General features: G+C 45.7%; 6 protein-coding genes across 7 annotated transcripts in view; 4 read left to right on the top strand and 2 right to left on the bottom strand.

Moving 5' to 3' along the window:
* Positions 1 to 599, bottom strand: part of LOC126560417 (uncharacterized) — a 1,593-nt gene extending 994 nt beyond the window's left edge. The window contains exon 1 of the mRNA XM_050216376.1: positions 27 to 599. Coding sequence (XP_050072333.1) covers positions 27 to 564 — 538 coding nt within the window. The 5' untranslated portion in view covers positions 565 to 599. The remainder of the gene's footprint in view (positions 1 to 26) is intronic.
* Positions 1 to 20,099, top strand: part of LOC126565516 (putative defense protein Hdd11-like) — a 24,845-nt gene extending 4,746 nt beyond the window's left edge. The window contains exon 5 of the mRNA XM_050222700.1: positions 20,086 to 20,099. The gene's annotated coding sequence lies outside the window, so the exon portion shown is untranslated. The remainder of the gene's footprint in view (positions 1 to 20,085) is intronic.
* Positions 1,192 to 2,252, top strand: LOC126565228 (ATP synthase mitochondrial F1 complex assembly factor 2). The gene is made up of 4 exons (XM_050222384.1): positions 1,192 to 1,267; positions 1,338 to 1,534; positions 1,606 to 1,716; positions 1,782 to 2,252. Exons 1-4 carry the CDS (start codon positions 1,195 to 1,197, stop codon positions 2,211 to 2,213), a joined length of 813 nt encoding a protein of 270 aa, XP_050078341.1. The 5' UTR covers positions 1,192 to 1,194; the 3' UTR covers positions 2,214 to 2,252.
* LOC126564160 (conserved oligomeric Golgi complex subunit 4) overlaps positions 2,248 to 27,354 on the bottom strand; it is a 111,128-nt gene continuing 86,021 nt past the window's right edge. The window contains exons 2-6 of one of the 2 annotated variants that reach the window (XM_050221113.1): positions 4,848 to 4,960; positions 4,567 to 4,764; positions 3,663 to 4,493; positions 2,411 to 3,549; positions 2,248 to 2,321 (exon numbers count right to left, since the gene is read on the bottom strand). In XM_050221113.1, coding sequence (XP_050077070.1) covers positions 2,279 to 2,321; positions 2,411 to 3,549; positions 3,663 to 4,493; positions 4,567 to 4,764; positions 4,848 to 4,937 — 2,301 coding nt within the window. In that variant the 5' untranslated portion in view covers positions 4,938 to 4,960 and the 3' untranslated portion in view covers positions 2,248 to 2,278. Of the gene's footprint in view, positions 2,322 to 2,410; positions 3,550 to 3,662; positions 4,494 to 4,566; positions 4,765 to 4,847; positions 4,972 to 27,354 lie in introns of those variants that run through there. The other variant, XM_050221112.1, reaches the window with a different exon arrangement.
* On the top strand, positions 5,438 to 7,400 carry LOC126564330 (transcription termination factor, mitochondrial). Its single transcript, XM_050221337.1, has 2 exons — positions 5,438 to 5,819; positions 5,889 to 7,400. Exons 1-2 carry the CDS (start codon positions 5,444 to 5,446, stop codon positions 7,388 to 7,390), a joined length of 1,878 nt encoding a protein of 625 aa, XP_050077294.1. The 5' UTR covers positions 5,438 to 5,443; the 3' UTR covers positions 7,391 to 7,400.
* On the top strand, positions 17,099 to 27,354 carry LOC126565788 (RB1-inducible coiled-coil protein 1). The gene is made up of 13 exons (XM_050222998.1): positions 17,099 to 17,177; positions 17,243 to 17,445; positions 17,537 to 17,828; positions 17,953 to 18,475; positions 18,544 to 18,833; positions 18,914 to 19,100; positions 19,190 to 19,382; positions 19,466 to 19,697; positions 19,798 to 19,975; positions 21,575 to 22,768; positions 22,853 to 23,072; positions 23,149 to 23,606; positions 26,911 to 27,354. Exons 1-13 carry the CDS (start codon positions 17,110 to 17,112, stop codon positions 27,301 to 27,303), a joined length of 4,431 nt encoding a protein of 1,476 aa, XP_050078955.1. The 5' UTR covers positions 17,099 to 17,109; the 3' UTR covers positions 27,304 to 27,354.

Raw genomic sequence — 27,354 nt, 5'->3', positions numbered from 1 at the left:
ATCTTTAATCAGAAAACCCGTCTTACCATCGTACAGAAAGTTGATACGCAATCGATCACATAGCTTGGAATGTTTCTCCCGATCGGCGAGCCGATGTTCTTCGCCACAGTAACCAGTCTGTTGACAGTCTTGGCACAGCGTTAGCTTTTCCGCTCGATACTCCATGCAAACGTTGCATAGTAGCGGAAAGCTAATCAGCTGCTGTTCGTGATAGTACAGCGAACGACCCAAAACCTTCGCCAACAGCACACTGGTGCAGTTGATCCGTACCATCAGATCGCTCATATTGTTCGTTTTCGAGTTGGCGGAAGCGAATGGCTTGCTCAGGTAACGATCTGCACAGCACAGTACATGATCGGTGCCACTTTTCATTAGCACCGAGTGTACGGCCGAACAAAAATCTTTGTGAATCGGTGCATCGATTTTCTGGTGCTCCTTGCCACAGTATTTTATAAGCTTACATTTGGAGCAAAACTTTAACTTCTCTTTGCTCAGTTTGTTAGGGCTATCCCGGAAGCATATGTTGCATCGATTTGGATGGAAATTTTTGTACTCGGGAGTCATGATGGCACATGGAGATGGAATGGCACAGAATACTGTTCGGGCTGGACAGGACCGGTGATAACGAGCTGGACGGAAAGCAAAAAAAAAAAACACGGTTTTACACATCAGCACTATGATAAACTACAAACTACTCACTAAAAGCATTAAAACTTAAGATATTTACCCCAACGAATCGACTCCAACAGGCGTAGCTGTTTCGGCGAATTGGTACGAAAATGCGCGGAAAACAAAAGAATCTTTCTACTGTCAACCTCGTAGCTTTGGGAAGGGCTTCATTCACGCACCAGCCAGAAGTTGTTTATTATTTTAAGTGATCAATTCCAGCAAAAGCATTTATTCATACATTTTAAATCCAAGTTGGCAATCGTAATCATTTTTTGTATTTCTTTTTAAACAAAAATCTACTTTAATGTTCATTAAAGTTTATATAAACTTTTATCGTTTCGTAATTTATAGACGGCCTTACGGGATATAGAATCAGGGCCAGCTCCCTATGTCAGATGAACTGTCATTTTACTCTTATTTTGCTTTGCGTCCCATTTTCATAACAAACAGTCCATGCTGTTGTAAGTTTGGTACAGCAATTGCGGCATTTATGTAATTTAGCAGAATCCGAAACAAAGACACAAAATGTTACGTTCATGTATTTCGCAAATTGCACGAATTCCATGCTCCTCGCTTCAAACAAGCATACGGCATTATGGTACGTATGAATAAGATATCCCAGCATAACACGGAGTACAACAGCAACAAAAATTGTACATTTATTCTAGCCGCTCCACCGAAACGGTTCTACAAAAACACGGGCGTTATTTCTAGCAACGGTCGGTACGAAATAACGCTCGATAGTCGTAAGCTAAAAACACCACGAGGATTACCGTTTTACGTCGAAAGTGAGCCGCTTGCTATCGCGATTGCTACGGAATGGGACGCACAGAAGGATGTGATTGATCGATCGTCGATGCATTTGGTAGGGTAGATGAGTGCTTAAATGCAATTTTAATGTGAAAACATTTTTTTTTTCGTCTTTTACGCTCACAGACCGCTTTAAGCAGCACAGTGATCGATAATCCCAACAGTCTGCAGAAGCACGACATGGTGAATTATTTGGTCAATTACATCAACACCGACACCGTTTTGTTCCACTCGAGCGTACGTATAAGTTTGCACTGCCTTACGCTTTACTTGTCTTACTTACCTGCTTTTTTCACAACCAGGAAGAACCAGAGCTGAAAAAGCTGCAACAGCAAGAATGGACACCGATAGTCGAATGGTGCAACAAACGGTATGAAATCAATCTTGCCTCCACGGATTCACTCGTCGTGCCAACGTTTGAGCCTGGCATGGCAATGAACTTGAGTCGTTACTTTTCCTCCTACAATGCGGCCGCCCTTCACGGCTTTGTGTTCGCGGTGGATACGATCAAATCGATCATACTGACGATGGCTTGCGTCGACCGGTACATACCGATCGAGAAGGCTGTTCAGCTCGCGCGGCTTGAGGAAGAATTTCAGCAGGGACACTGGGGCAAGGTAGAGTGGGCCCATGATATACAGCGGCTAGATTCGCAGGCCCGACTTGCTTCGGCCGTTCTGTACATCTATTTCAACACGAGCAACGCATTTGTGAAGGAGAAAATTTCACTCTAAAAAAGGGACAAACACAAGGGTGGAGAATGGAATATAAATTGTTTGTTAGCAGTTTATTAAACCGGTTACAATTTTATCTTTTTGATGTCCTCCATTTTAAAGTCGATCCTGTAACAATGAAATGCAAAAAAAAAAAAACGTTCTGCTATATTAATTCCATCTATTACAAGCCATTGTTAAATTGAAACCATGCTTACCTCAGTGCCAAAATAGAGCGCGCCTCGTTGGCCGTTAAGCGCCAGCTGGCTGAAGAAGATTCCCAATATTCCGGCAGCTCGGATACAGTTTCCAGATTCAGTATCGTTCCCATTTGCAGCAGCTTGGCCAGTTTGTCCCGCACCGACCAGGATGTTGCACCGGTCAAGAACGAAGCAAGGGCTCGTATTTCCTGATCAAGCACCAACCCTCCTAACCGGTTAAAGGTCGTTTTCTTGATTGCCCGTTCCATCCTTGCCGTTATTTCCGTCGTCACAATACTAACGAGTGCATCATAGTTGCGAGGCGTTAACGCCACTTTAAACGAATTCAACAGCCCATCGATCTGAACGATCAAAAACTGCACAAACGTTTCGCTTGCCTCGTACGTGGCCAGTTCCTCCTCTGTAAGGTTATGGTTGTGGGTTAGAAATTGATCCACCCAAGGATGTAGCCGTGGTTTAATGGCCGAAGACCGTAGCTGCTGAAATCCAAAATCAATCAACGCTTTCAGCGAATCCCCGACCGACTTTAAACCACCCAAGCAACTGTCCAACTTTTCTTTCTCCCGCGCACCCATCGCCGGGAATGTAATTTCCGTTTCCTCGCTCATCATCTTCCACAGCGTTTCGATGAACTCGGTCGACATGTCGGCATTGTTCAGTGCTGCAACGAACCGTCCGCGGGCCTGATCCGAATCGCTCGTCTGCAATCGTCCCTGCTGGATGGAACTTTGGAATGCATTGTACGCCTGGGCTAGATCGATGTAACCGGTAGGGTAGCCGGCTTTTAACGGTGCTTTTAGGGCTTTCAGATAATCTTCCTCAAGGCAGCTGGCGGCATTATTTATCACAGCACACACACCATCGAGCGATTGGGTACCGTTCGAGCGCCGGATACATTTGCGCACGATGAAGAAAACATCATCCAGCATGCTGGAGCACGGTTGGCCCTCTTCCAGCTTATCCAATCCGATTGCTTTCAAAACGCTTTCCTCCATAAAGTAACGCTCGAACAGCAAATAGGTGCTGAGCAGTTCCTGCATTTGCGTGTTTAGACGAGACTTTTGTAGGAGTGCTTGCAGTTCGGCAAGTCGTTCTTGCTTGGCTTCCTGAGACAGGGAGCTTTTTTCCAAATCATTCTTCAAAGAGGGATGGAGAAATAAATTAGCAAAAATACTTAATGACATACAGGGGTTTTCTGTCCAACTCACAACCTTAGGCTGGAGTCACTGCTCTTATCATTGATACTTACAGCACACCTTCGCTTGATGAATTTCACGTACAATTCTGCCCTCGAATGCATTATCGTAATCTCGCCAATCAAACTATCGATGTCCTTCGCGTTCAGCTTATCAATCGATCCACCACCGCCGGACGGTTTCCGGTAGTGACCGATCGTTGAATTGCTTCCAGCATTCTTTATATAATCATTTATCTGCGCAATCCTGCGTCCCGTCTGCCGGTTACGGTTGAACTCCTGCACACATTTCGTCACCTCGTCATCACACTCCCGCTGCAAAATGCGACAAATTTGCACCAACCGTCCAGGACCGTAACAACTCTCAATGATTGCCTGATTGACCTCGATTACCCGGGCAATGTTTTCCAACAGAATCGTTAACGTATCGGCATACGCAACGGCCGTACGCTTTTCCGCTTTGGCGATATCCATCGAAGCACGCAACTCTTTGGCCGCTTTGTTTTGCAACTTTCCACAGATGTACGTCATGAATTTTTCTAACCCTTCGTCGTGCATACCGAGTAGGGGGAATATCTTGAAGAACCGTTCAACCGACGCAAGATCATCTCGTTTGACTGCTTCGTCGAATTTGTGGTTTACCATCTGCTGGATCTGTACGGTTGCTTGCTCTAGCGTCGATACTGCCTGGCTGACCGACGTTATTGAACCACTTACATCGTCCGCCGTCTTCTGGAGTAGTGTTTTATCCATCGAAAGGAATCGATTCACGTGTCCCGCACCTTGCTCGAAGTCTTCCTCGCGGATTGCACTCATTACACCCTGACTGCATAGCTGCAGATCGATCAGATCGTGCACCCTTTGCTGGCATTCCGAAACACGACTCTGAAACGGGATCGGTGCATGGTAGCGGTAGTTACAAAATCGATACGGGGAAAGCTGAAATCTGCACACATACCCTCGCTTCATCCAAACGTCTCACTTTAGCGCTTACACTTTCCGCCAGTGTGGCTGTGTGATTGATCATGTCGGAAAGCTGCCGGCTCTTGTCGGACACCACGCTCAGTCCACTCAACGCTACGCCTATGTTGCGCATTTTTGCCTCCAGTTGACACTGTTGCGAAAGTATCTCTTCCAGTCGGGAATCGATTTGTTGCTGCAAAGTACAAAGAAACATTAATCACATACTTTCTTAATTGACCACTCATCCAGAACCCATCGGTTCGGCCATTGGCATACCTCCTTTTTCGTCATTCGTTGACATACTTCCTCGATGCCCTCTGCTGTGGAGATGTCACTGTTTTCTATAAATGCGTTCAGTTTCATCATTTTTGCGTGTAGAATAGTAAAAACTTAAATAAAAATGAACGTTTTTCTTTCGATTGTTTACATCGAGCGAAGAAAAAGTGACCTGCTGGCAAAGAATCAATACGGGAAACGTCATTCGAATGTCACTTAACATTCACAACAAATGCAATCCTTGGTGGGGTACCCACGTGGAACGGGAGATAGCTATTGGAAAATTTTGCTAAATTGATGTATAAATTCTACGATATTGCAATGATGAGATACACAATTAATAAACACACAGTTGATAGTGCAGTGAGTAAACTTTTTTACGAATCTATTCATTTTTGAAATACTAAAATCATTCAAAACGCCCCACGATAGATGAACCTGCTAGTGTAAACATCCCAAAAGGTGGTTTGTTTACAATTTTGTGACAGTAAACCGGCTGGTTATCAAACCACTTTTTCCCATTTGTGCGCAACGTGATTTTCGAGAAAAAGCGTACATTTTAGGCTAGTTTAAATGTATTAAGGTCGCAGTAGAAGATGTTTAAGTGGCTTCAATTTGTCCCGAAGAAATGTAATACGCTCTCCACCAGAAACCTGTACGTTGGTGCACTTGATGGCGGACTTTTGCGTCACGCCTTTCGTACGGACGATGCAAACAAAGACGATTTACCACTGGTGGACGATTCGATATCGGCCGCGACAGCATTATGGAGAAAGGAAGAGCTACTATCGCGACTGCAAAGCTTGCTAAACTGTAGCCACGGGCAGACGGAAAAATTGTACAAAGCAAACAGGAAGGCGTTGCGTATCTTCGCACCAAAGCTACTGACCGACAACATTGAGCTGCTGCGAGCGAACGGGATAGAGGATAAGTTTATCTACGACAATCCGCGCGTACTGTCGACACCTACAGGTATGATAAATAACGTTTAAAATTAATCCGAAGCTTACCAAATGCTGCTTCCATTCTGATTTGCTGTAGATGAGCTTTCGACCAAATTGAAATTGTTGCGAGAGCTTCCGGCGGTTGATGATAGTAAAATGCTCACACCTTTCCTAAAAGCTTCGCTCAAATCCATTCAGCGTATGATCGATGTGGCCAAGCAGGAGAAAATAGCTGGTGGAAATCGCATCAATTACATCAGCGAACGGACTGGCACCGAAGTTCGTACTGTAATCAAGTTCTTCGCCACCAACATACGCGTGTATCGTATTGCACTGGACAAATTCATTGCTAACTTGGATCTCTGTTTGAAGCACCTGGAACCGGCTCACGTCGTGCGGCATTTGTCAGTTTTAGCCTATGCACCGGCTTCGATACGGGAACGATTGAAAGCGTTGGAGAACTCACCACTGGAGAAGATTAAACCATGGATGGTGCGTGTACCGGAGATTGCACTGGGGAAATCGTTTGAAGCAGTAATTGAAAAGGGTAGACAGCCGGTGTTTAAAGATAGCGTTACAGGCGCCTGGTTCGAGACCTACGTGCTCAAGCGAATGGAGTCGTTGCTCGGCTGCACCGAGGAAACTAGCCGTGAGATATACGAAAAGTGTAAAGGATCGGTACACCTAGTCGAGAATATTGAGTTCCTGCTCGAGAAGGGAGTGCTTGCCGAAACGATCGTAAAGCACGCCACCATACTTATGGTAAAGCGGGAAGATTTGCAGCAAAAGATCGCCACGCTAGGAACGCTCCAGTGCTTGCGAAATCTGAACGACGTTATACCGTTGTGTGTTTTGAAGGCATACCAGCTGAGAAAGATCGTTACCAATCTTAACAACGAGCAGCTCGGTCCAGTCAACACGAACCGGATATACTACTTCTCCGACAGTACCGGCTTTTCACCGGGCGAAGTAACGGAACAGTTTGCCCGCCGAACGTTTATGTTTCGCGTACCAAAGGATAGCTTTCTCGCCAATTTGAAGCTTTTTCTGGAGCACATGAACCGTGAAGACATCCTTGCGGATCTGTGGGCATTCAAATACTCGCCGGGAATAGTTGCGGAACGTATCGCAAGGGCAAAGGAGGTGCGCGGGAAGAAACTAATGCCATGGATGGTTCGCTGTCCGGATGTGGTGCTGGAAAAATCATTACAGTTGACCAAGGAGAGTGGTGCATTGCTTGGCGAGAATGAAACGATTGTTGAGTATTTTTGCAAGCGGCTAGGGTTAAATCGGGAGGTAGCTAATTCGATCATCCTTAAAGCACCCTCGGTGCGGAATGTGCGCATAACGAAGGTAAAAAAGGTGATCGATTATTTGCTGGACGAGCTAGACTACAACCCGAACGATATTGCGCTCAACCCGCGCATCCTGATGCACAGTTTGCAGACGACGAAGAAGCGAATGGCACAGTTGAAGGAAATAGGATGTCGGCCAAAGTCGCTGATTATTGTGTGTAAAAGCCAGCGGCAGTATGATTTGTTCGTGAAGGAATGGATGGATTCCAAGGAACGGAAGAAGAAGATGCAGCAGTATGGGTAGGGTGATCGAGCTCGGGGATAGATTGGGCGTTTTTTTTATTGAAAAGTGCTGAAATAAATGCTTGTTGGATAAACAAGTGAAAGTAGCTAAAGATATTTGTTGCTTGAATAACGCACGTGTTGTATAGGTTAGTAGTTTATAAATTTGTAATTATAAGCGGTGCGATGAAACACTGTAAAGAATACAACGACCAACAATTGCAAACTAGACAGATTGATGGAGGAACAACTGCCCTGCAAAACCATCAAAATCACTGAACACGCTCTCAAGCACACCCGGGCAGTGACGTCCTCTCGTGGAATGATACTGGCCCTCGCTAAAAACTTGACCTAATGCTTGGAAGACGAATCAACTATCAATGAATCGTCCGAGCTGTCTCCAAACCAATGTGAATTGCAGCTAGTATGTAAATTAGTTTTAAACAATATGGCCAAGAATTCCTTCCCGAAATAATTTAAATAATTACAAGTGGTAACAACGGAAGAAAACGTTATCGTGCTCGAAATTTGTAGCCGAGTTCGACACCTCTGTGGTGCATATGTCTACACCCGTATGTTTGAGGTTTGATTTGAAATTAAGCATAGAAAATTGATATAAAAAACATAAACCAGCTACTTCAATTATTGATTTCAGTAAACGTACTAACAAATACATTGATATCGACCATTTCTACTCAAAATGGTGTACTCTACATCAAAATATCAAACCACAAAGAGACGAACAATTTGAATGAAAACACGAAACTGACAGCTGGCTGGGAAAAAACAGCTGTCAGCGTTTTGCGCGTGTGTGTGCGTTTCGTTTCTGTGTACAGTTTTATTTTCTCAGCCCATTTTGAAAAGCAAGAGTTTTTTACCCACTGCTCGTCCGCTGCTGTTGTTCAGAAACTTCTCGCGAAACAATACGAGCGGACGGTGTGCACCCGTGCTGCTGTTACGCGAAACTGTGATCCAGGTGGTACGCGCGTGTGTGTATGTGCGTCGATCATTGTTGAAATTGTACCGAACTTTGAACCAAGGAAAAATAGAAACAGGAGTGTAGTTAGAAGTATCGAAGCTAAACATCACGACGGAAAATACACAACATCCGCGAATTGTAAGTGTGCTGAGAAAAGGTGTCTACAAAACCACCAGTGAGGGTCAAGAAATCAACCAAGTGTTGTGTGTGTGTGTGTGTGTGTATTTGAATGTCGTATCTATTTTTCTCCTGGTTCGATGTAGCAGCAGGGTGGGGAATCTCCATTTTCACGCCATACGGAACAATCGAAAACGGGAGCTCAGGTCGACCCTTCCGGTCCTTGCTCCGGGATTGGTACCTACTTCCAGACACGTAAATAGCTTTGTGTGAAGTAGCTCCAGTGTGTGTGTGTGTGCGAGTGCAACACAACACCACCAACACACAGCCAGCAAGGGTTGCTTTGTTATGTTTGGTTGGTGCCACTTCACCCGCGGGGGCCGTTTTCCGCTGTGGGGTTAATTATCGAACTGCGTAAAGATCAGCTAATCAGCAGAAATCGAAAGTCAATCTGGCGTATGAATCAGCCCCCAAAGTGTGGAGGAATCGGAAGTAAGGCTAGCTTGTATAGCAACAGCACCGCCCCACATGGGCAAGTCCCTTCCCTTCTTGCTAATGTCTTTTTCGGGTCGGAAGTGACGTAAACGGACGGGGGTGATGAGCGTGTGGTGTTGTGTTTATTTTTTGTTTTGTTGCTAAAGTCTCTACTGCCTGAAGGTTATCTGCTCACTGTGCTGACCGTGTATGTGTGCTTTGATACACATCTACATGGGCGATTTTTTGTTGTTGCTGCTCGCTTTGGTCAGTTGTTCGATAACGTTTAAAGTGATCTCGATGGTTAGAATCGTCCTCGCGTTTTTTTGCGTGGAAATTGAAAACGGTAAACCCTTTGCTTTTTCTTGGAAAAACATCGTTACCACCGTCGTGAATATGTGCCTGTTCGTATGTGTGTGAGCCTGCGTTATATGTGCATCTCATTTGTTATGATAAAGTAAATTCGCTTTTTTTTCTGCCAACCAACACAAAAACTATCCCTTCAATCCTATCCCTACGCGAAAAAAACGTAAAGGCACACACGAAAATTAATCGTACGCAATAATGCTCGGCAACACAAGGGCCGTTCTTCTCTATGGATGACGTCGTTTTTTACGTGCGTGTGCTGGATGGATGGATAAAGCGAATGTGTGTATCGGTAGTAGTAGCAGGCAAACAAAATGCGTCCTAAATCTTGTGCGTTCCGCTGCCTCGCGGAAAGCTTCCCAAGTGTGTTGAATATGTTTCGCCATTTGCTACACGGTGCGTGTGTGTTTGATGATTTGCTCGAACTCGTCACAAAGTCATACGAAGCAATAGGGACGTGCAAAATATTGGTGTGACAGTGGTGTATGCGTGTACGGTTTGCTTCATTTTTCCCTCGAACAGTGCGCTATTTGAATCCAAGCAATCGTTTTAAGCTTGTGTCTAAGTACTACCATCACCACCACCACCATCATCATCATCATCATCACCGTCATCATCAACAACAATAACAACAACAAGACCAGCCGTCAGGGCAAGGTGTTAAAGCGACTGTCAGTGTGTGTGGTATGAGGCAATGTTTACAAATAACGCCCTCGATACTGATTCCCGTCTCTGTGTGCCTGTGTCCTGCGAATGCGTGAAAGCATTGTGATCTGAAGCTGCTAAACCTTCGACGTGAGCTTTCGATGGCAATTATCACCGTATAATGTGATTATTACACGTGTATCCCTTAAAGCGTGTGATGTGCGTGTTTGCCAGAAAAACCGACATTTTCCTCGCCCTTTCTATACGCAAAAAGCCTCCCGCACGACCGTCCCTTTGTGTGTGCGCGCACACGCGAATCCGACGATGACACCCATATTCGATTGCATTCTACAGTGTGGTGGCGATGCACTGCGAAGCACGGGGTTCATTCCCAAACAAAGAGACAAGCACCTAGCACCGGAAAGGAGTTCAATCGTCTCTCCGTTAGGGGGGGGGGGGGGGGGGAGGGGGGTCGTCCACACACACGCGGATATGTGTCTATTGAATCGTTGGTTGAGTTGGTGGGGTACAACATGTCACAAAAATAGCATAAGAAAAGGAAAACGGCAAGAAAGTGGCACCAAAACATGTAACGCCACATATGTGTGTATGTGTGCGCGTGAAGTAACCGTGTTCATTCATGTTTGACCAGACTCGGTATGAATCAACATGAGTGCAGAGTGCAAACAGAGCCCCCACAAAGTTGCCTTTACGTGTGGTTCGAGCAAGGATAACAAGGGTTTAGTGTGTAGCGGGTTTTGTCCACATTAGCGGCAGACCATAGTATTAATCTTATTTACAGTGGTGTCGCTCTGATTCGGTTTTGATACACTCGATACACGATAAGATGTGTTATCGGTAACAAAACTTATAAATAGTTCCACTTTTTGCTTGAGTTTAAAATCGTCCATTATCGGCCATTATGTCTGGACTAGAATATTGTATAATCGAGTAACATATCCGGTGTCCGGAAGGAGCGATTCAATCATGTTCCTGGAGTAGGTCTAATTGGAAAAAATTGGATGGGAAAGTAAATAAAAGTGTTTCAGATAACACAATCTGGTTAACTACAACTAAGACCAGGAATCAAGTCCAAAATCCAGGGTAGCTAGAAAATTAAATTAGAACAGGCTAAGCTTAGGCTAATGATCTAATGGCTAGGGCTAATGGTCCTTCTTCTAGTTGTTCATCCATTTTGTCCACACAATTGTTGGATGCGGTCCTCCGGTCCAGATTTACCCAACAATCTTCAGTGGTCAGTGCTGTAGTGCGATGAGAGTCTTCATTGGCGATTGTGCCCACCGTGCAATATAGTGCCTCATGATATGATACTCGAAGAGTTTGTGCGCCAGTCTTCAAACGCCAGGACCTGCGTTCAAATCCCTTCCGGACCGTCACTCCATATTGAGGATAGACTGCCCAACTATGTGATATCCAGCAAGTCAAATGGGACCTAAAAGTCCGCCATGCCAAGGAAAAAAGAAGTTTGGTTGTGATCACCAGAGGACACTAGATATTGGAATAAAGTCGACCGATCGTCGTATGATCAGTGCCAACAAGCAGCATTGCACTGCCTGAATCGCCACAAGTAGTTATTCTTACCTTCATCATACAACGCGCCTTCTGACGATTGTTTGTTATTCATTCCAGCAATGCAAAATCTCTCCTAATGCTCTAGTGACCGTCTGTCGGGAGGATCATTTGCCACTTCAGTGCTTAAACATCGCGACAGAAGAGGAAAAGAAGAGGCAACTAGACACAACCAACCAAAGTGCCAAACAACCTCTCCCCTGCGTTGATATAGCCTGTTGTTTACCCGTGTTGCGCCCTACCAGTCGGTCGGTGTTTTGTACCGCGTTGCACATTACGATGCACGTGCTGCAGCAGAGATCCCGAGGCAAATACTCCAGGCCCAGCCAGACAGGGATGAGTTTGTTTTTGTGTGTCGCCCGGGATGCACGGTTGCTCGTGTTAAGCCCCCGCTGCTGCTAGCTGATGTAATGGGTCGATAATATTGAAATCGATTTCTTGTTGTTGTTTGCGTTGTCCTGGCCCCAGCCCATGTGCTGGCCTGGTTAGCCAACTGATAAACCAGCAAATTAAAAGCCATGCAGTACGCTGCTGATCGCTCACGTGCAAGTGCAATAGCCTCTATGTGCGTGTGTGGGGAGGGGGGATCGGTATGTTGCATTCGATTCCGGGCTAGAATGTGGCCGACAGTAATGAAATAGCAATATCACGCAGAAATTGGGAATAAATTGTAAATTTCCCCTTTTATTGTGAGGAACGTGGATGATGTCATCATCGTTATCAGAGCTTTGCTGTTGTGCATTAAGTATTTGTTCACCCTGAAGATAATCAGCAAAACGGGGATGGATTAAACTAACCAACGCTCTCAAGAGACATCGCTGAGACAAGATTCTTAGAAAGTTTTCTCGGCAAACATTTGTGTCTCAAAATGGCAAAAAAAAAAAATGCTGAATTGATCTGATCGTACGCCAACAGCTCCATTGTTTTCACCGACTTTTACGTCGATCCATTCCGATTTGACACAAACGGGGGTCATGAAATATGCATTCGTTTCTTGAGGAAGTCACCACCTCACATTGCATTATGTTGTGTAATCGTACCCCATTTACGACTTTGCCCTCTTGTTGTGGGTCCGCAACAAAGTAGCCAACAAGTACACCGAGAACCACCCGCTCGTACTGGAGACCCGAGCGGCCGATTAACCCGGAAAGCAAGACATGAAAAGTTTTGTATGGTGCGGTGGTCTGCACATTAGCAAACCGTTCATTTCCAGTGTTGTCATCCGAGCACGACGGCGTTCTTCGTCAGCTGTGCTTAATTACGATGCTAATCGCGATAGGGGACAAGAAACCGAACTTTTATCAGTGCCTAAAAAATGCTAACAAATGGGCAAGTTTCTAGCCTGTCCTGTGCGTATAGTTCGTATGTTGGTGTGTGGGTTGAATTTAGATAACAACACTCACTGCTGTTGAACCTGCTGGGTTTGACGTGTGTCTACATCCATGATTCATGTTTGCGGAAGCTAGTCCACTCGGAAGGAACGGACAGGACAGGTGCCGTACACTGTACAAGAATAGCTTAAAACCGTGTCTTGGCCACAAAAAGTTCAAGGTGCGACGGGGCGAAATTCATATGGATGATAATGAAGCGGGCAGAATGATCATCTCATTTGCATGGGTCATAATAAAAAAAAAAATTTTACTTTGTAGGAGTAGTGCTGTTGGGATATATAACTCAATCCATAAGCTCATGTCCAAAATCAAAATTTTGGCCAAAATTTTTTTTGTAATGCCCCGTGAGTTACATACAAAAGTTTCGACGCACAATTTTGTAGCCGCCTGTTGTACCCAAATCTCGATTCCCATCGTTCAAGGGTAATGAGCTGTGATAGTAACCGTCAGGGGTTGTAACTACCCCTTTCCACAACGCATGACGTCCGTGTTCGGTTTCAAGTTCGACTTGAATGCTTTGTCGATGCGTATGCCAGTCAGTTGTCGCGTCAAGTTTTTTTTGGTTTTTGTTGGGGCGCGTATCTTAACAACGGCGCAGGGTGGTAAAGCTGTTTCGCGGGTTGGATACCCACATACACACACACACACACACACACACACACACACACACACACCTCCCAGCCGAGTGTGATCGAGCTCAACATGCGTGATCACGCACACTTGTGTCGTTTTCTGCGGATCAGATGTTTCTGATTGTGAAACACAAACTATGGTGACATAGTTGATTTGGAGAGGAAGTTGGACACCGATCATGAGGGTTTGTTGCATTAATCAGTGCAATGTCATTGTTCGAGAAAAGGAAAACAGGTATGACAACAAAACTGATCATAACAAACATGCGCAATTAGTGTGTCTGACTGGCGTCGGGACGATCGAATGAGGTTTGTTGGCTACGTGACGTACGCGACGGAGGGCATATTATACGGACCATCAGTTTCAGTTCATCTTTGCGAGGATTTGTGTCCACTCTGTAGTCGTTCGAAAGTAGCTGCTTGTTTTGCCCGCTGAAGAGTGAATCACGGAACGATTGCGAAATGCATAAATGATCGTCTGAAAGCAATCGTTTTCAGATCGCTATTTGAAACTGTTAGATAATAGAATTTTTTTAGATTTGCGTACCGGTATTTCCGCAAAGTGCGGAATCGGACATCGGAAGCAATTTGTAATTGTATTGTTAGCAATCATTTCTTTAAGGTCGTGAAGATACACTTCCGTCCAATGTAGACGGAACTTCCACGATGCGGTGGTACAAAAAACCTTCACGTTCGATTGGAATTTGGCTCAAACGCAAGAGCAAAAGCAATGAGGGTGGCGGTGGATCGGCATGTATGTTGTGTTCTTGCGCGTGCCAATGCCAGCAAACCTTCACCGAACGGAGCTGGCTTTTTGTATGTTTGGAAGGGGGCAGTAAATAGTGTGTTGTGTATGTCTAGCAGTCTGGAGTATCAGGGCGGCCCGGTGGTGAGACGACAACGGCGTCGATCTTCACCATGGCTGGACAGGGCTCAATTCTGATCCGCACCGTCCTCCCGTAGTGAGGTGAGGGCCTGACCAACTATGCAGTTATCAGCATGTCTAGTAAGATATGGATTAGATGGATGGCCAACGGCGATCTACATAGAAGGTCGTTAAACCCGAGAAGGAATCACCTACCGGAAGTTCGGCATGCTCTGAAGAAGATTCTGTCGATATTCCAAAAATACGATGCAATTTAAATTAATATTCTTACGCTCGTGCGCGACCAACGCCGTCACGCTCGTCACAGATATGTCGCTTGCATTCTTTCGGTCATTCGTGAGGTTATTTCCCCGTGAATCACATCTGACGTCCCATTTTCGTTCGTGTCTTAAACTTAGATGACCTGAACGGTCCAACACTTACTCTCGATGCGATTAACGGATGACGGGGTGCTATCACTGAACGTGAAAAAAAAAAACTCTCGGCGAACCGCTTTCTCGTTCGCGAATGGGCCCATATTTGACGGCGTAAATAGTCTGTATTTAACGACTCACGCCGAGGGTTCGTAATGTTTGTTTACCCATTTATTTGCTAGCGATATGTGAATGATGCTGATGATGCACATCGGGGTATGTTTGTGTGTGTGTGTGTGTCTCTCTTCTCTGTATGTGTAGGTCTTCTTCCGTTTACTAATCCCCAGCTACTAGTAGGAACCGTCCTCCACGTTCGAATGCACCAACACGCCATAAGCGCCATTTGACAGATACGGACCGCGGGCCGACCGTAATTAGGTCAGTGGGAGATTGTGTTTTCATTGGGGTAGGAATTCCCAACCCACCCCCTTACACCTCGTCATCGTCCGTATGGCTTGCTGTATGTCCTTCAACCTTTCCCCGCACTACCTGACGATCAGTTGTTTTTGTCGGTTTTTGGTGTTGATACCGACAAATGGAATTGGGGGGAACGAAGGGTAGCGCACGCGGTACATCACCGTCACCTTCCTATTCTAAGACGTAATTTCACCTCACCGGTCGGATGATGCGTTTGTGGGTGGGTGGGTTTCATTATCAACAAGACAGTATCAAGGTGATCCGGCGGTGTTATCAGAAGCGTGTATGTATTGGGACTTGCACGCGTCAGCACGCGTTTGCGATTGATGAGTGTGGCTCAAGAAGCGCAACATAAACGATTGGTTTCGGACGAGTAAACGCGTGTGCCGCTTGTATCTGGTAAGGTGTTTGATTAATGAACGTTGGTCGTTGAGCTGGGCGAGGCATACACTAATTGAATACAAGAAACATCGCAACCTACACAACACCGTTCAGACGGCCTATTTCATTCAGGAGTTTGTACAACTGCCGTTTGGGTAATGAACTGCGGTTGCAGCACGAAAAGGGCCGGTGCAGTGAACTGATCGTGCACCACATTCCGTCCTCCACGTGAATAGGGTGTGCAAAAAACGTGCTAATGGCAGGAGACTGAGCGAGTGAGAGAGACACACACAGAGAGGCATTCATTGTACAATCCACCCTCATATACATAGTTTGTATAATCTGCCACAGTTGGCGATTTTGTTGCTTTGGTTTAGATTCTGCAACATTTTGTCTAATCAAGTCTGTTTTCGTTTTGTTTACTTTCACAGCACACAGTAACGTACCGCATTGAAAGCAGGAAAAAACACACCTAGGCAGTGTGTGTGTGAGTCGTAAAGCATAACTGGCACGCGGACAAAGTTCGCCCACACAGTAAGCTAGTAGTGAAACACTTTGGCACTGCCAGATAGAACGATAGAGGAACGATCACACCCAGAAGGGGCTGGTTTTGGTGGAGCAAAACAAGAAACGCGAAGGCACGCGTTTGCAACCGAGTACGGTAAACAAACAGAGTAGATCGCAATCGCGATCATCGAGAGTTCGCGTTGCAGCGTCATAGAGTCATAGGTTTGTTGGTGCAGGCAGGCGCCATATTCCCGCATGCTCCGATAATATGCGCAGTGAGGCAGTGTAGACCGGCAGGCGGCAACACTGCAGCGGATAGCATCGAAACGGCTAGTGTGGTGTGCGAATAATAAATAAGCTAGGCAGAGTAGCAGAGTGGTTGGAGTAATAAGCTAAAAAATCTCGCCAGCACGAAAAACACGTGAAACGCTGTGTTGCATTAGCGATGCGCCATACCGGGTGGCGTCGCCATTGGAGTGTCCCCACCGTACTGTAGCATCGAGACGTTAATGTGTGTTTTTGGAGTGTGTCCTGCACAAGCGTGCAATGTGCTGAGATTCAACAAACATCCGTCGGTCGGTCGAACGGAGCGCAGCTAGAGTTGAACCTGGACACACTGGCACACGGCGTGCGATTTTACATACAAACTACAGCAGGCTTTTTCGATACCGAGAACCATTTGTGCGTGCGTAAGGAATGCTGCAACACAGCTAAAGGATCGCCAGGGATCATATCGAAAACGTTGGTTTAGACCGAACAAACGAATGCGGTGGTGCGGCTCTTCGAGTGTACCGCTGCTGGCAGGCGTGGTGAAACGCGCGTGGAGGCAGAAACTAAGGCAACCCGCAAGAAGGCAGAGCAAGTGTGGCCGGCGACGATTGTCGTAGAAGCGACTAGAAAGCGGAACGAAAGTACCATCGTCGACAAAAAAAGCCCCGGCATCATGATGTTCGTATTTCACGTGGATCAAGGTCGCATGCTGACCTTTAAGATGCAGTGCATGTTTGAGGAGTAAGTAAACCTCGTGCACTTCTATGGAGATCTCACAAAACTCATATTTCGTAATTTTCTTTAAGTATCCGGAAGCTAAAAGAGGTGATCGAACGAAACCATGCGATACCGGCCAGGAACATCGTGCTGCTTGTCAGTGGCGGTGAGCAGCTGCAGGACGATAGTCGCGCCTGTCACTATGCAACCGGTACCGACACAAATCCGATTTACATGTTTTGCAAAACAGTGGGCGAATCGCCGCTACTGTCACCTGGACCGATCAAAGAGAGTACGTGTCTTGGAGGATTCGGATCTCTGATTATAGTTGTTTGTGTTGTAATAATAATGTGTTTCTCTCCCATATCTCGCCAACAACACAGCTGAGGTTGATCTGGAAGGACTGGTAAAGAAAAGTTTGGAGCTTCCCGTTTCCTATACGACGGTCGCCGCACGTGCACAGCTGGCACAAAAGATCTACGAGATGGGACGGGAGGAGCTGAGGCGTTGTGAGGTGCTCATACACGAGCAACATCTGCAGCAGCAGGGTTGGGCGGCAGTAGTAGCCAACATGGAGGACACGATCAACGTGTTTCAGGAGCGCTCCGAATACTTTAACCGTAATTATGAGGACCAGTTACGGTTGCATGAGGAGCAGATGGACATTTTGCGAAAGTAAGTAATAGGATCAAGTGGATGAGTTTAATACCAACCAGGCTCATACATTACATTGTTAAGCCTTTGAGGCAGACATTTGAAATCAATAAAATAAATAAATAATTCTAACTCTCCTCCACAGCTTTGACAAAAGCCTACAGCAGTTGGCAGACATTCCAATCCTTTCGTCACTGATGGAAAATGTCGAATTGCGCCCGTACGGTGTGTTTGACGAGATGTTTCACCCGCGAGGAACAACGAACAGTGGAGCGAGCCGCACCGCTAGCAGCAATGAACAGTCCGAGCCGGGCGTATCCGGTACGGTCGAATCGGCGAACGTCACGCCCGCAGCAGCACACACAAGTGACGATTCTACGACACAATCTGCTCATGCATCGTCGGAGCTTCCGGGAGCGGAAGACACCACGCTGGAAAGTGGTGCCGAAACGGCAACGGTGGCCGGAGGTACGACGGAAGAGCTCACCATAACGGAGCTGGAACGTGCGAAAGGTATATCGCTGCTTGATTGGATATCCGCGAAGGATGGTCAGCTAACGCTGAAGCGTATGGCGGAAGAGTGTCGAATCAATATAGAAAAATTCAACCGAGCGCTGTTGCAAAACTTGAACGAACGCATTGACAAATCGCTGAAAGCGTCACAAAGTGTAAGTATGACGCCGCGCTACCGTCAGCAGGTTGAGATTTTATTTTTCCCTGTTCTACTATTCTGCAGTCAGATATCAAAGTTGTTAAGGGTTTGGAGGAACGGTTGCGCGGACTGGATGAGTTGCTGGCGAAAGCGAAAAAGTTGCTCCAGGATCAGAACGAACTGGCGCAAGGAATTTTGAAGAATCAGGATCGAGCGACCAAGATCGGTGACGTTTCAGTCCTACCCGATCTGTGCGCGATGCATCAGAACACGTTGATGCTGATGAAGGATAATCATATCGAACTGCTCGGATACCGGCACAAGTGCACGAATTCGAAGGACGAGCTTGGTTTCCATCTAACCACGAGGATAAAGTGAGTGTTTGTGGATGTTTGTCGCCGGGGTCTGTAGGCGTAACCTTAATATTCAAACACCATTTCTTTTAACGTTTCAGATACATTATGAACTTGGAAACTAGGGTACTAGAGCTGGACAGTACCCTGCAGCTGTACCACACGTCGATGCAGCGTTTGCAGAAGCATCTGAGCATCATCGAGCAAATCCATATGGTGCCATGCATATACGTAAGCGCCGTAACGGAGGTGGTCCGTCGGCGCATGTTTTCTAGCGCATTTTTAAGAGTGAGCATCGAGCGTGTCCCGATTCGAAGGGAAGGAGATCCCACGTTTGATTTGATTTTGAACTTGCTTTTCTCCATCCCTGTTTACAGTGGGCTTCCGACTTAGCATGCCGACTGATGGCGATACACAACGAGGAGGTAGCAAGACGACAGGAATTTGCATCTCTGTTCGATGGTCACTTCCTGAGCACACTGTTTCCTGGCATGAACGATATGCCACCGTCCTACGCCATTCAGGCACCATCGGTGTTCGATTCTAGTCTACCAGCGTTGGACAAGCAGGGTATGTGTGTTGTTAGAGGATGCGAGGATACCCGTCAACGTGTACTTCATTGTAAGCTTGTTGCCTGTCTTGTTGTTTTCCAGACCTTGAGGAACTATCCCGCCATCTGCCTGAACTGACGGAAAAGATTCCGCTACCGAACATAGCTTCTGTGATAGATTTTTTTCAAACCCGATCGGTAGAGCAGCAGCAACTGCAACAGGATGATACCTCAGTTCGAAGTAAAGACAACGCAACGGCATCATCCAGTAACGAAAATGTTGAATCAGCTTCAAATGTGCCTGACCAGCAATCGGGCATCAAAGAGAGTGATAAGTAAGAATTTCAAGTACACTGCTCGCTTCTATCTTTGTCACCAATGTCATATTAACCTCTCTGTCTCTGTTCCGCTGTGTGTTTTTTTTTGTCTGTGCAGAGTCGGAGCGGAATCAGAAACCGACACCGAGGACTATGAAAAGGTGCAGAATCAGAGTCCAGTCGAAGGATGCTCCTCGCGGCAGGAAGAAATACCGCAGATGCCTGTTCCGGTGACGTGCACCGTTGCCACCTGTACCGAACCGATCGAGACGGTTTGTGCGGAGACACTAACAGAGGTGCGCTTTAACGACATAATTCCTCCGGACGCTGCTGTTTGTACAACAGCGATCACAGGGACAAACACTACTACTATTACTACTAACACAGCTAGTTGCATGGCTACTAACACTTTGACAACTTCCACTAACACTGTTGGGATGGTGAGTGCGTCCGGTGAGGACGCGTCTCCAAGACCTCCTGTAACGGCAACAGAGCACGTGGAACAGCAATCGATCCTGCTGTCGGGTTTCCATCCGGCGATACCAGAAGAAAATGCTTCGTCTGGAATCGGTGGTGCTGGTGGCCTTGATGGTCGCTGCCCTTTGTACGTTCCGAGCTCGCACGAGGGTGGTGGTGGACGCAGGCTGCGTAAAGGAATTTTCACACGCACCTCCTCATCGGAACGGTCCAGCAGCTCGCAGGAGTTGCTGTTACTGGCACTGATGGAACCGGGTCCGGGCAGTGTAGTGTTGCGTTCTCCCGGCGAGGAAGGCGAGTTTATTAATAGTGAGTTTTACATCGACGAATCGTTGCCGTCAAGTGCGGCCAGTGTCGAGCGACGCCAACAGCTGGAGCACCATCTGCAACACTCACAGCATCAGCAGCAACAGGCGTATCAGCAACAGCCATATTATTCCCAAGATATTCGGCATCCGTTTGCCGATTGTCTGCTGGCCCGCGGTCGTAGCAGCTATGACGAGGGAACCGTCATTTTGCTCCTGCAGGTACAGAGAGAGAGTGAGAAACTACGGAAAGAAAACGGATGAAATAGGAAACAATTTGCACGAAACAAATTATTACTTTTTTCATACATTATAATTTGTTTCAATTTTACGTTTTTGGTATAAGCTTCGTTTTGTTGCTCCTTTTTTTGTGTTCAAACAAATCCGGGCTTATTTCCTTTTATTTTGGGATAATTTCGGTTTTTTGTTGTTGTTGGTTAGGGACTGTTAAGAGGATAATTAACTTGAGAAGCAAACATTTTAACTCATACTATGATATTTATTAGTTCCGCAACTAAATTCTCGCTGTTTTTTAAATGAAAACATTTGCTTATTTAAAAAATAATGGTAAAACATTACTCATTCAAAGTATGCACCATCGCTTGTCACAACTTATGCCCATTTTTTGGGCAGAGCGTGAATGGCGTCCCATAAGAACTGTTGCTCTTTGGATGCTATTCACGTATCGAGCCAAAGAGTTGCGTTTTGTGTTTACTTGCGAGATCTGAATTGTTGTTCTCGTAGATCATGTTCCATAGTCACCGGAACAGGTGAAAATCTGATGGGGAAAGGTCCGATAAATATGGCGGATAGGGTGGAACATCCCATTTCAGCGTTTCCATATAAGTTTTCACTGTGAGGCAATGTGAGGCACTGTGAGGCAACAGCGATATTTTTTGTTTGAAAAACAGCGAGCATTTAGTTGCGGACCTAATAGTATTCAGATTTTGTTTGATTTTGTTCGGTTTATTAAAGATGCACTCTGTTCTGACTAGAAGTAAGGGCGACTTATAACTAACGACACAAAAGAACGATGCACAGTACATATAAACCATCGCTTTAAAACATTCATTTGAGTCTTGAAAACCTTTTTTCCATATTCTTTATCCGTAGGATAATCTCGGCACCACGCGCCTAGAGGTAGAAAGGCTTAAAGGTTTACTCAGCAGCGTTTACCAGCTGTCACAGGAATCCATTATGATGCTACGCGATCAACTGTCCCGGGTACGTGCCGAGGCCGAGTGCAACCGCTCCCAGTTTCAATCCGAGCTCGGTGCAATGAATCGTGCTTGGAACGACATCCAGCAGTTAGCACGCAATCGCGAACGTGAAACAATCCAGCAGCTTACGGTTGACCACGAGCTGGAAATGAACGATTTGCGCAAAAGCGTGCATCAGAAGGACGACGAAATACAGTCGCTACGGTCGGACAACAGCACGATGAAGGCAAGCCACATCGAGACGGTATCGAGTTACGAGCAGGAACAGAAGCAACTAAACGAGCAGATTGCCCAAATGCGGGAGGTGATCGGTCGATTGGAGAGTCAGCTAGCGAGTGCCGAGGTAGACCGGAAGAAGGCAATCCAGGAAGCGGTGGAACAGTTGGAGCACAAGCACCGGACGGAGATTGAATCGTTGCGCTGTCGGTTTAAGCTGATGGCCACGAGTATGGATCGTTCGCCGTCCGATACGAGTCTGGAGAAGATCGAGAAGCCGGACATGATCGATATAGCGACGCACGAGCAGCTGGTGGCACAGATGCGTGACGACTTTCAGCGCGATAAGGAACGGGCCGTACGGGCGGCTATCGAGGAAGAGCGACAACGATGGGAAACGACCGCAATCGGCGGTGGTGTACCGGTTGGCAGTGCTGGTAGTGCGAATCGGTTGCATCGGTCGTATGGCACGGCCGGTTCACCTGGCGGTGGCAGCCAGGACGTGTACAAACGCATCCTGGACGAGAAGGATCGCCAGCTGGACGAGTTGCGAGAAAAGGAAACGCAACTTGCCCGGGAGGTGATGCGAATGCGGGAAACCATACAATCGCTGACAGATCCTGAACTGAGTCCACTGAACGATCAAAGCTGTCGGGAACAGTTGGAAGCGGTGGAAGCGGATCGACAGCAGTTGGCGGAAGATCTGCTAAAGCTGCACGGAAGTATGAAAACGCTCGAGCTGGAGAAGAGTTCGTTGGTGCGTGAGCTGGAAAAGCACCGGAGGGATGCGGTACAGCTGTTGAGTTGCTCCGAAGGTGATACTGTATCGTTTGTGTGGAATCCGAAACATTCGAACTACACTATTCCGCAGGTTCGTTATCAAATAGGGTGTTCGATCTTCAATCATTGATGTCAAAAAAAAAAAACCGTTCTAAATCATGGTTTCATTTTTTAGGTGGCAGATTTCATGTACTTTCTGCACGAAAGCAGCTACAAGGATCTGGGGTTGGTGCAGCCGACGAGAAACGAACTGCCAACCGTTTTATTCGGTTACGGCACCGTCACGAACAAGGAATTCTGTCACGCACGCAAGGATGGTAACCGGTACGGTGTTTCGCGCGGTACTCAGTTCTATCGCGTGTGGCTAAAGACCGTCACACTTACGAAACGCAAAGGTACACTCAATATTGAAACGGAATCGAAAAAATTCGTACATCTACAATTTCTTCCTTCCTTCTATCCACACAAAAGGTACATCGTCCAGTCGGAGCAGTGGATCGGCGGCGAATATTTCTGCCTCCTATCAGCAACCTCCTACTACGGCAGAAGTAACGATCGACATGCAATCCAGCAGCAATACGACATTGATTAGTGCCAGTGTCGGCGGTCGGTTAATAGATTCTTTCGCACAAACCGAACAACCGACCTCCTCCTCGACGACGCGGCTTATCGGGGACGGTAGTAAATCGCCAACTAGCCGTGACATGATCGATTCCGGTGTGGTCGAGCAGCAGCGCAGTAGCTACCGGGAGCGCAACATTAGCATCACGGATGAGGACGAACTGGTCACGGGAATCGGTTCGACCGGTAGCATCGATCGTATCCGCTATCAGAGCGTATGCGAGGAGGAAGATCCGGCAGTCGAAGACGAGGAGACGACGGACGGCGGTGGCCTTGCGGAGAGTACCGGCGGTGGCAGTAGTGCGACGGTAAATTTCTACTTGTGATAGTTATCCCATTAGTTTCGGGGTTATTTTTTGTACTGTACCTTCCTTTTCGCTGTTGGTTGGTTTCGCTGCTACATCCTCTAAAGCGTATAACTCGTGGTTATTGTGTATTATGCACCCATTTTCATTCATATATTCATACCGGGCGTGCTCATACCGATGAAGAAGTTTTCATACATCCACTCTTCCCAGCAAACAGCCCTCAGCTACATTCATTTACAGCAACCTTCATTTGGGCACCTTCATTTGGCATCATCATTTCGCTTGTTTTTCAATTGTTATTCATTGATTTTTAAAAAGTGCAATATATACTTTTTTCAAATTAACGTATGCATTTAAAAAAGCGACATTTTTTCAGATACATGGTATAAACGGTAAAAGATACTGGTAACCAATAAAATTGCATTGTTTTCTTTGATAAATCTTAAAGATCTTTAAGAAAAACAATCCAATCTTTGCCTCATCATCTTGCGACACTTAAGCCAAAAGTTTCTCAAACTAATTTCTTGACCTTTTTCTCTGTTAAAAGATCACCTTTTTAATCAATTCATCCCTGACTTTGACTATGCAATAAATAAGATAGATTTTCCTCTTGAAATTGATCTAGAAAATTGCAATCGGACGGTACTGGGGCACACTTAGGTTGGCTACTTGGGATCCCCCAGAATCGCTCCAAACGCTCTGTTTTTTCAGCGCTCACTTCGTGTATTTTGTGGCTTTGAATGCATGTGAAGCAACTATTGAGAGGCTCCTCAATGTTCCAGGGGGGGCTTAAAATGGTTGGATGGCCAGATTACGGCTTCTACTCTCTATAAACTTGCCCTTCCTCAGAAAGACCAGAGATATGATAAGATATTTGCCCGATCGTATCCTGCCGACAGGTACGAACTAACGGCAGACGAGTACGAACAAACTTTTGTGCAAAGAACTTTTACTTTAAATTAAGAGATAAAGCTCTCAAATTATGACAGTATGTAGTCAAGTAGTACACATCGACCTCTGACCGGTACACTGACCACCAGGTGACAGAGTAAGCGCATGAAAAATCGGAGAATTTTTGTCGCTTTTTTTAATGCATACGTATTAAATGTATTCTTACACCCAGATGTTCTTAAAAAGGTTTGATCATTCGAAATGCATTCATTTCATGTACGTACATATTTGTACCACTAAATCAATAATATCATTTGATTGTAACAGTTTAGTAGTTCACTCAATAATATTGACGAAGAAAAAATTATGCTTGAATTCTTCTTTACGAATTGTGTTTCATCGCTGAAATATAATGAATCATCATCACACATGGATAACATGTTCACCAGACATTTGTAGATAACTCAGCAATGGCTCACATCCTCATTTAGCTATTGATAGGCTATGGAGCAGCTAATAATATAATGGCTTACGTGGAAAAGAAGAACAAACAAAACAGTTTTTGGGTGTCATGCATTGCTCTTTTGCTTGCTGTTTCTATCTCTGTGCGTAGTTAGCTTGAAATAATTGCATATGAACGTACACTGCACACGTGCGTTTGTATCAATTTTGCCTAATAATAGATGTACGGGTTTTTATTTGTTTAAAAGTGCGCTTGCTCTAATGTCTTTTGCATCCGCCTTTTCCACAAACACCAACTCCCCCCGCTGTTCGCTATAGTTATTTTTCGGTTTTTTGTTTCGTTTTGTATTGATTGTGATCCTCCTTCGGTTTTCCTCCAGTTGATGCTGCTTAAAGCTTTTCTACTACTCAACGGCGACGAGGAATGAGATGATCAGATGAGGAGGAAAAAGATGATGATGAAGAACGATTGTGATGTTAAGAATGATGTATTCAGTCGGTGATGTTTTTTAATTCAGTGATAGAATCCAGCGGGTTGTAAATCAAAGAGCGATCGCCTCCAATTTGTGGCTATCGCTAAAGAAGAAAAATACTAAAAAGGAAGCAAACAAACAAACAAATGAAAAAGAAAAACAAAATGAAGCTAATTCATACTTCTAAACATAGTGTTGTGTGTGTGTGTGCGGGCATGAAAAACCACCAAAAGCGACAGTAAATATAGGATATAGGGAGGGGAGCCGGGAAGCAGGAAAGCGTTTTTTTTTTTTCGGTAGGCGAAAAGAAAACTGTATAAACATCGAAATATTAAATTCTTTGGTCTCTCATTGATTTCTCAGGATCGGTGAGAATGTATGGTGAAGGAGATCCCGTTGTGGTGGTGTACCAAGAGCCGGTGACATAAACAGAATCAAAAAAGCAGCAACGTACCGTGATGGCCGTGTTTTAATTGTTAGAATAGAAGGACGCAGGAAAAGCGGGACAGGGCAATGAGGGACAGTTTGCTTTCCAGTTTTATTTTTGCACAGCGACACTATGTGTTTGATAAAGCTAATAATTGGAAGGGAACTCAACTAACAGTGAGCGCGTAAAGTTTACTCCTAGCAAAACCAGAGAAAATTAATTGTTTATGTCCAGCAAGAATGGTCAGGAGCGAAACGTTCGTTCGTCGTTGTCGTATCGAACAATGCTTAGCTTACGAAACGAAAAAAAAAGGAACAGACGAAAAACGTAGATTAAATACAAAAAAACGGTGAAATTATTCTAATGAAAATTTAAAAATAAAAACAAAACAGAAAAAAAACATGGTATTAACTACTTTCGGCGTTAGAACGATCGATTCAGAAAATGTTGGAAATAGAAATGGAAATTTTTTGAATGTCAGTTTTTTGCGGATATCGCCGGATAAGTTTTGAGCAGAAAGCTAGTTTGTACGAATATAATTTTGGTTTGCTTAAGCACTTTCAATTTGCACATTGTGATCGTATGCGTATTTAATCCTGTTACTTCTGATGCTGCTGCTGCTGCTGCTGCTGTTGCTGCTATTGCTACTGCTGCTGCTACTCCATTCCTAAATGCTTGGTATAGACAGTCTTCGTTTGCTTTCTCTAGAAGTTTTTTTAATGCTACTCTGCTAATGCTCACCTTAACCTATCGGAATAAAGTCATACCGATTCCTCTCGCGCACACCAACTACTTGTGGCGTCACGGACGTGGACATCCTCACATATAACATCCCATAACGCGCATACCACTTACTAACAGATAGCTCAACAACATCATTCACCACCATCCTAACCAGTAAGCAAAATCAAGACGCTCATTGCTAATAACTAACTGCACGATCATTAAGTAACGCAATGTATGCAACCGTTTGTGTGTTGCCTTTTTTTTTTCTTCTTTCCATCCCTTCTAACCGCTACCTAACTCGGCTGGACTGTAAATGTTGGCACAGGATCATCATCCGTCTTGCTACACAAGCGCCACTGACACTTCCATCGTTGCCATTCGCACCACGCAGATTCAACAGTTTGGTTCCTCGGTTGATGCCCAAACTACCGTACCAGCACCGACTGTCGATGCCGACAGTGATAACAATGGTGAGGCTTCCACTGCCAGCAGCACACATCCGCTTTCCACCGCTATCAACCACAACTCACAGCCCGTACAGTCGCTGCTGTCGATCGGAAGTGGCGGTGGTGCCGCAGGATTCGGTTCGATCGCGGATGATGTGAGCGATTCGGCGGATTCCGAGTACCGATCGCTCGAGGCCAACGATCCGGAGGACAGTGATAGTGCGGCAGCTCCACTGCCTAGAACGCTGGACGAAAGTAGTGACCGTTGTTGAGTGCACTGATTAAGTTAAATAATATTAAACGCTTTTTGATAAATGGTAAAA

This window comes from Anopheles maculipalpis, chromosome 3RL (genome assembly GCF_943734695.1).
Source record: "Anopheles maculipalpis chromosome 3RL, idAnoMacuDA_375_x, whole genome shotgun sequence".
Lineage (NCBI taxonomy): Eukaryota > Metazoa > Arthropoda > Insecta > Diptera > Culicidae > Anopheles > Anopheles maculipalpis.
This window is presented reverse-complemented; position numbering and strand designations above follow the sequence as displayed.

What these genes read in the sequence shown, in the direction of transcription:
- LOC126564330 (XM_050221337.1), top strand. Translation starts at nt 5,444, where the DNA reads ATGTTTAAGTGGCTTCAATTTGTCCCGAAGAAATGTAATACGCTCTCC. An exon ending in CGTACTGTCGACACCTACAG is followed by an intron (nt 5,820 to 5,888) that starts GTATGATAAATA and finishes GATTTGCTGTAG; the next exon opens with ATGAGCTTTCGACCAAATTG.
- LOC126565788 (XM_050222998.1), top strand. Translation starts at nt 17,110, where the DNA reads ATGATGTTCGTATTTCACGTGGATCAAGGTCGCATGCTGACCTTTAAG. An exon ending in CATCTAACCACGAGGATAAA is followed by an intron (nt 18,834 to 18,913) that starts GTGAGTGTTTGT and finishes TTAACGTTTCAG; the next exon opens with ATACATTATGAACTTGGAAA. An exon ending in GCGGTGGCAGTAGTGCGACG is followed by an intron (nt 23,607 to 26,910) that starts GTAAATTTCTAC and finishes ATGTTGGCACAG; the next exon opens with GATCATCATCCGTCTTGCTA.
- LOC126565228 (XM_050222384.1), top strand. Translation starts at nt 1,195, where the DNA reads ATGTTACGTTCATGTATTTCGCAAATTGCACGAATTCCATGCTCCTCG. An exon ending in AACAAGCATACGGCATTATG is followed by an intron (nt 1,268 to 1,337) that starts GTACGTATGAAT and finishes CATTTATTCTAG; the next exon opens with CCGCTCCACCGAAACGGTTC. An exon ending in CCGTTTTGTTCCACTCGAGC is followed by an intron (nt 1,717 to 1,781) that starts GTACGTATAAGT and finishes TTTCACAACCAG; the next exon opens with GAAGAACCAGAGCTGAAAAA.